Consider the following 8,590-nt stretch of genomic DNA (forward strand, 5'->3'; position numbering starts at 1 on the left):
CGCTTTTCAACAGATTTCACTTTGAGCATTCCCTTGTGCCTTTGTGTCGTTACGGCTTTCTTCCCAGAGGGGCTGGAGTACACTAGATTACAAGTGACGGGGATGCATGATCGAATGGGGGCAAAAATCCACACCCCAAAAATCCCTAGGGCTTCTAGAAAAACCAAAAAATTCCTTGGACCAATTTTAACCCCCAAAAAATCCCATGCAGAATTTCCGAGCCTTAAAAATTTCCAGAAAACAAAACATTAAAGTTCGGTTAAACTTTATTGGCAGAAATACGCGGCTGAGATATGCGGGGCCACGAATCTTCAGATTGTTTTTAATTCCCCCCAAAATTAATGCCAAATTCTCCTACCCAAAAAATATCCTTCTATCATTCCTGTCACTTGAAATCCAGGGTACCTTCTAGGGCTCCAGCTATATAAGCCATGTAGGTATGTACCGCCCCAAATGGTAGGGTTTTTGCGCGGTTATGGTCTGACAACGGGTATAGACTTTATCCATTTTGGTATGGAATCGGGGAATGGTTCTCGAGGCGACTAAGGGACTGTATGAACGTATTTTTCGTTTAAAGAGAAATATGCAAATTCGAAATGGATTTAAAAATCGAAATTTATTTTGGTGCTGTTGTTATCTAAGTAAGTACTTAGCGGACAGGTCTGAAAACGAGTATGGATTTTAGAGGCCAGGTCTGAAAACGGGTCGGAAAACTGACACTCCTTGTGCATTTCAGTCTTCTAAGTACTCCACGTGGGAAAGGAACGCTTGACGAAGCCCTAAGAAATTAATCCATATGCTGATGACACAACGCAACAAATCATGCACACTGTTTAGGACAGACTTGCGCGAAATTATATACCCTGTTTAAGACAGAGAGGACGAAAACCATACCCTGTCCAGCTGCACATTCCCGTATAGGCCATATAAGGGAGTAAGGGAGTACCCCCCCTCCCGGAGTAGCTGCCAATTGACGACATAATATGGTTAAAGAAACTGTGTGTGATGTTCAAAATTGTGAACAAGGAATGTCCAGATTATTTCACAAGTTATAGAACTTATAGACTGTGACTTTAAGTTCAAATTAAAGGTTTCATTTGGAATTTTGTGGAAGATTATAGTTGCATTGTTGACGATTAAGTAGCTTATTAGAGTGGAGAAGGTGAACTGAAGTTCAAATCATGTAATTTGCATTTTAGTTGGAATGGTGATTTGAACTTCAAAATCCGCGATGTCGAGTTTTTCCCTTTTTTTTTCAACTTGTTCAAAGTAACTTCAAGTTCGAATGATGCTATTTCGACTGCGTTTATTGCGATTTCAAATTCATATGACGAGATTTCGACATGGATAGTCTAATTTTTGAACTTCAAATTGTATTTTATTTTCAATTATTTTTGTCCGCAAAGGTACGCCATACCTGGCAACCTGACTTTCCTCAGTTTTCATGAAACGCAAGCGATCCGCAATCTTTCAATGGAAGAGCAGCACCTGACAACGATGTCGTTAAAAATTTTCGAAAAAAATTAATAATGTTGGCCAAATTTGCGCATGGGTGAACAAATTTGAATCATTATTATATTTTCTCGCAAACACTCGTGAGAATCTTTTGTACGGAAAAAGTACGGACACAGAAACGCGCGTAAAATATTCATCTCATTAGCATAGCATAAAAGTTAGACCGCGCTAGTGAAAGTATGGGGAGTTAAACTAACAACCGAGTTAAGAACCGGGTTGGGAACCGAGTTGGCAAGCGAGTTAAACAAACTTTGGACGATTTGGTTATTGATTTGAGACAAGTTTTTAGCTGGTTTTTTTTTTTGTTGTTGCTTTTTAAAGGAAGTCGTATTTGTGGTCTAGCATCAGTCCCGATTTTGAGGGTTTCGCCTGGGTAGAAATAAAATGCCCTATTTGAAGTTGAAACAAGACTCCCCGTTTAGCCAGGTAGGTATTGCCGGGATAACCGCACATTGCTCAACAACTTCCTTGTAATAACTTTGTCGATCTTACAATGAATCAATGAAGCAGTTCACAACCAAACTTAAAACATGTTTTTCTGAGACTTAAGTTCAAATGTGAACGAGAGGGGCACGAGAAAGAGCAGAAAAGAAACTGGGACCCTAAAAAAGAAAACCGGGGCCGCTACGCAACATATGGCGTTCTGCATAGCTGCTGGCGTTTTCATCCGACTCCTCCCTCTTCTCTCTCCTCTCATCTGTTCCTAATCTGGAACATGGCCAGAAATTTCCGATATCGAATTTAACTTACAGGTTCAGGCCAGACTGGGTTCAGGCTGTCATCAGGCTGTTCAGGCTGGTCATGCAACGGTTCAAGACACTAGGTACACTATAATAATCTTATATGAGATACATACCCGAACGTATGTTTTGACCACTGGCCAGTAGGAGCGAAGGTTTAAAAAATTCAGCATGGTGGCTGACCGTAGCTGTTTCATGTTTTTTCGCAGCTTTTTTTTTTTGCAGAATACTCTGTACAACTTAAAACTTGCAATTCTTTGTGACGGAAGTTTTTAGGAATGGCTTCGAGAGAGCTGGAAAACGCTGTGAAAGTAACTGAGGGTAAAGCAGAAATGTGTTTCCCTGATTCCAATTCGGTCTTTTACAATCCCGTTCAAGAATTTAACAGGGATTTGAGTACCGCAGTTTTAAGACTGTTCTCGAAGGAATTTTCATGCAACAAGAAGAATAAAAAATCAAAGAAAAGGCCTTATAATGTTGATGAACTGGAAGGTGAAGACAAAAGAAAAGACGAACTTCAACAAGACGATTCTAATCACTTGGAAATGAAGCAGGATGTTGATTGTGGAGCACATGCCGATAGAACTGGCCAAGCCATAGGTAGGTATGGAGCCTAATAAATCAACAACATGGCCAAGAAAAGTTGACGTTTGTGATGTCATACAGACAGATTACACTGTTCCTACATCTATTAACCCTGTGAGTTTTAAGGGGTGAGGACAAAACATGGACCAGGGGTCCATGGACCCCCACCTTGGACCGGGTCCATGGACCGCTTTCATGGACCGGGTCCATGGACGCCCTGTCATGGACCGGGTCCATGGACAGTTTTTTTAAAATAATGAGAAATGAACAAAAACAGAAATAGAGCAAAAATAAGATTAAAAACAACAACAACAATAAACAATACTCGATTGATCAGCATTATTCAATGCACCACTTTTACCTCATGCCAAAATGCTGCTTGTTCTTATGAATTGTTTTCTCTGACGGGTGGATTATGCTTTGGTGGAAAATGTTTTGACTGAGCAAATGTGAATTTTTTTACTGCTTACAGTGAAACCTGTATTAAGCGGACACCCTTGGGGAATGCTGTAGTGTTCGCTTTAAAATACAGGATGTCCGCCTAATACAGGTTTCGGTAGATAATGTCATATGAGGTGTCAAATGCCATTCAAATGAACAATGGAAATGTTCAGAATACTCCCCGAGAGACTACGATGATATACGTTTGCATTAATTTCTTTATCAAAGTGGACCAATTGATCATAGTACCATAAACACAGATTGCAACTCAAATTTGATGAAATCAGGTGAGCGAAACAAGCTCTATACAGACAAAACGAAATAGAAAACATTACTGTACTGTGAAACTAATCAAGTCACGTTTTTTAATGTAAAAATCAAAAAATTTGAGGGTGGCAATTCGAGGCAATCTTTTGCATTTCCAGTGTCTGGCATGTTGGGTGGTGGAAGTTAATTATTATTGTCTGTTTAATACAGGTTGGCAACAATAGAAATGACCATTTCAGGTACTTTTTAGGTGTCCGCGTCTGCTAAATAGAGGTGTCCGCTTAATAAAGGTTTCAGTGTATTTCATGCTGAGAGGTCAATGTTTGGTCATGCTGGGCCCAGCTCGTTAGCGTTTTTAGCAGGATGATTAATTCTCGTGGATAGTAATTTACAGATCTAAATACCGAAGAAGTGGATTGTAGTTTAAACTGAATTTAGCTACATCAACTATGGACAATTGCGATGTGACTCAGTCACGATTGAGGGTTGTCCAATACTCACAAATAGACTCCATTGGTGTTAGTGGTGATAAGAAGGGTATACATTGGGTACCATTGGTACCAATGGAAAAGCACCCTATTCCAATGGTTCTATTGGTGAATATGCATCTCATTAAGGGGACTTAGATTATTTTCTGATGTGGTCTAGCTGGGTAAAGGGCAATTCCAATGGTCCATTGGTAACAATGGTACGATTGGCACCAATAGAAAATGTCATTCCAATGGTTCTATTGGTGAATATGCATCCATTAAGGGGAGTTAAAATGTTGTTACCTATAGAAATTGATGAAAGTTTCTTGAAAGTTGTACTCAATTGGCAGATCCTTTACTGCTGTTCCATTCATGGTGTTTATTGTTAGAAATACAGTGTTTTGATTTTATTAATTGGGTTCCCAGTGTTAGAAAAGCGAATTCTTGAAGGTTAGATTTTACTAAAAATGTCTATTGTACACGATAAAAATGACTTCTCACAAAACAAAGAAACAGTGCGAGATCGAAAATAAGACCTTACTCGCGCAATTACCATATTATAACTGTAAAGTCCTGACTTCTGCCCACCCACAGTTTAATAGTTTAATTGATGATAATCGACCTTCTAGAAAATTGCTAGATTCTCTCAGTAGTCTCTACGACCTTAGTGTATTCCAGCTAAACTCTCTTGATAAACATATTGATCCTGATATAAATCTCTCCTCAAAAAAAATACGCTCAAAATATTATTCCCCACACAGCTTTGCGCAGTTTATTGACAGCAAACAGTTGCAATCAAAAATCTCCTTTTTACATACAAATATACGTAGCTTAAAGAAAAATTTTGAAGAATTTCAACATCATGTTTTAAGTGAAATGAATTTCCGTTTTACTATTATTGGTGTAACAGAAACTCGTATATGCGATCGTGAATGTAGTTTTAATTTTGTACCAGAATTACCAGGATGCTGTTTTGAATCGGTCCCAACACCTTTATCTGCCGGTGGTGTTGGCCTGTTCATTGATCAAAATTGTAAATACCGCGTCCTTGAACGAGTCTCCAATTCTTGCTATCAAGCCCTATGGATTGAACTTCATCTGCCTAACAATAAGAAATCTGTATGTGGTGTTACTTATAGGCAACACAATAACGCTAATGAGTTTCTAGAATACTTGACAGATTTTCTTGAACGACAATGCCGTCAAAAACAAAATATTTATCTCATGGGAGACTTCAACATAGATCTGTTAAAATATGAAACTTGTAGTTACACACAAACCTTGCTCCAAACAATGCAAAGTTTTTCAATGTTCCCAGTGGTTGATAAGCCGACTAGAGTCTATGGTAATTCAGCAACTTTAATTGACAATATTTTCATAAATAATCCAGAGAATAATATGGTCAGCGGCAATATCGTGTCCGATACAACAGATCACTTCTCTCAGATGTGCATATTAACATCGCACTGTAAACCATTCTTTCCAAACAACAAAACTAAGGTTCGTGACTACTCTACCTTCAATGCAAAGTCTTTCATTGACGACTTGCAGAATATTAATTGGAATAATATTTGCAAACATATTGATGCTAATCAATCGTTCTCCAGGTTTTACAAATGCGTCAACAAGACAATTAACAAACACGCTCCTTTAAGAAGTATATCCAATCGTAAACAAAAATTCCTTGCTAAACCATGGCTGACTGCGGGTTTAAGAAAATCAATCAGGGTAAAGAATAACCTCTTCTATACCTCAGACCGTGACAAATACAAATTATACAGAAATAAAATCATTTATCTTACGAGATTAAGTAAAGCGAACTACTACCAAAGTTTCTTCGATCTCAACATATGTAATATGCGTCAAACTTGGAAAGGAATTAACGAGCTAATTGGAAACTGTAAAAAGAAAAACAAGCGCAACTCAACTAACTCTATTCGCTCAAACCCGAATGAGGTTCCAACTAGTGACCCGAAGGAAATAAGCAATATTCTTAACAAATATTTCGCCACTGTTGGGAGCAAACTGGCTTCTAAAATTCCTCAGACCATAAATACATTCTATGATTATTTAGATCCGCCACTTAATCGCACTTTCTTCTTTGATCCTATTATTCCGGAAGATATCAATTTAGAAATTTCAGTTTTGCAAGACAACAAGGCCCATGGTCTTTACTCATCTCCAGTTAGGCTGCTGAAATTGGCAAAAAGGGTCATATCCGTACCTCTAGCCACGATTTTTAATCAGTCTATTTGCTCAGGGATTTTTCCATCTAAACTAAAGTGTGCTAAGATTATCCCGATATTTAAGGACGAAGATGACACGCTGCCCGAAAACTACCGACCTATTTCTCTGCTCTCGATTTATAACAGGATTTTTGAAAAACTTATGTACTCCAGAGTTACCAAGTTTGTCAAAGATTGCAACATTCTCTATGATCAGCAATACGGTTTTCGCAGTAAGCACAGTACTCAGCATGCTGTACTTGATATTGTTAACACAATTCTCCAAAACATGGACAACGGTAAATTTTCGTGCGGTGTTTTCATCGATCTCAAAAAGGCTTTTGATACTGTTAACCATGAAATTTTGTTAGCTAAACTTGAAAATTATGGTATTAGAGGTGTAATCAACTCCTGGTTCAGATCATACCTGACTGATCGGAAGCAAACTACGGAAATTAATAATGTTGTGTCTGAGGCTGAAACGACCTTGTGCGGCGTGCCACAAGGCTCAGTCCTCGGACCACTCTTATTCCTACTGTACATCAATGATATTTACAAGTCCTCTTCGTTATTTGCCTTTTATCTATTTGCTGACGATACTAGTATAATACTTGCAAATAACAACCTAAAGGAACTCGAAACACTTGTTAATCGCGAGCTTGGCAACGTCAACGAATGGCTAAAGGCCAACAAACTGTCCTTGAACATAAAAAAATCAAATTTTGTAATCTTTCGTCCCCGGCAAAAGAATATGCCCTTCATACCTAGGATTAGAATTTTTGACTCCGTGACTAACACCTACGCAAACCTTGAAATGAAAGATTATGTAAAATATCTTGGCTTAATGATTGATTCAAATCTTTCATGGAAATACCACATCGAATCTATCTGTCACAAAATCAGCAAGTCGATAGGAATTATAGCTAAAATTCGACATTATGTCCCGCGTCGTGTTTTACTTTCAGTTTACAACTCATTAATTGTCCCTTACTTGACTTATGGTATTTGTGGTTGGGGAAATTGTGCCTTGACATTTCAAAGAAAGATCGTAACTCTACAAAAACGGGCCTTACGTCTCATTTACTTCAGTAAGTCTAAGGAACACGCCGTACCCTTCTTTCTCAAATCAAATTGCCTTCCCCTGTCTAGCATATTTTTCAGAGACTGTAGCTATTTATTGTATGATATCAACAGACAGATAGCACCAGTTAGTATTCTCAATCAGTTCGTTAAAACAAGTCAGATTCATAACTACAGAACAAGATCTGTCTCTAGCGACTCGTTTTATGTTAAGTTCTCTAGAACCGATAAAATGTATGCCTTTTTCACGAGAATCGGTGCCCAAATTTGGAACTCTATTCCGTATTCGATTAAAATACTTAAACGTTCATCCTTTCGTAAAAAAATAAAGGAATTATTACTAAATTTTTTACGGTCAGAAGATGATTATGTCGAAGTCTCCTGTCTTATTAAGTTATTTAATACTTTAGGTTAGCCTCTCTTCGTAATCGTTATGTACATGCCTTGTTTTATGTTAGTTTAAATTCTATTTACTGTATTGTAGTGTCTTCACTGTTATTTAGTCCATCTATATATAAATCTTGTTTTGTAAATTGTGTTCAGCTCCCCCCGCCTCGATTAGTTCATAAGCTATTTGCGGGTGGGAAAGTAATGTAATTAGTTATTTTCCAATTTTCAATAAAATTTGTTGTTTGTTGTTTTGTTTTGTAATGTGAATTACAGAGAAATTGTGACTTTTCGATAGAAGTTTAGACATGTTTTGCGATTGGATTTACAACATAGAAGCTACCAAGAGTTTTGTTGGTCTACATCTTCATTGTGGCAGTGTAAAAGCAATGAATTCTAAACTTCAGCTTGTTCATAATGCGAGTCTTTGTACGGGAGCACGTTGGCTTAACAGTCTCCTTCTTGGTTGACTGTACATGTGCAAGCAGAGTACGTAGGCACAACTAAATATTTGTGAACAGCATCTTGTCAAATCTTATTTTGCTCTATTTCTGTTTTTGTTCAATTCTCATTAATTAAGAAAAAGTGTCCATGGACCCGATCCATGAAAGGGGGTCCATGGACCCGGTCCATGAAAGTAGTCCATGGACCTGGTCCAAAGTGGGGGTCCATGGACCCCTGGGTCATGTTTTGTCCTCACCTAGTGTTAAGTGTGACCAACATCAATGCAATAGACCTTGTCATGGTTTTGGAAGCCAAACATGACGAGTAGGCAACCGTGTGAGAAATAATTAGTGTTTGTGTGAGAGTCTAATGTCGGATAATTTCCGTAAAACGGCTGTTGTGAAAAAAATTTGAATTTTAAATTACAGCTTCATTA

General features: G+C 38.0%; 1 protein-coding gene across 2 annotated transcripts in view; it reads left to right on the plus strand.

Moving 5' to 3' along the window:
• Positions 1-2,473: 2,473 nt before the first annotated feature.
• Positions 2,474-8,590, plus strand: part of LOC140933418 (tRNA (guanine(26)-N(2))-dimethyltransferase-like) — a 19,536-nt gene continuing 13,419 nt past the window's right edge. For both annotated transcript variants that reach the window (XM_073382967.1, XM_073382966.1), the window contains exon 1: positions 2,474-2,855. In XM_073382967.1, coding sequence (XP_073239068.1) covers positions 2,534-2,855 — 322 coding nt within the window. In that variant the 5' untranslated portion in view covers positions 2,474-2,533. The remainder of the gene's footprint in view (positions 2,856-8,590) is intronic.

The sequence above is a fragment of the Porites lutea genome, chromosome 4 (genome assembly GCF_958299795.1).
Source record: "Porites lutea chromosome 4, jaPorLute2.1, whole genome shotgun sequence".
NCBI classification, from domain to species: domain Eukaryota; kingdom Metazoa; phylum Cnidaria; class Anthozoa; order Scleractinia; family Poritidae; genus Porites; species Porites lutea.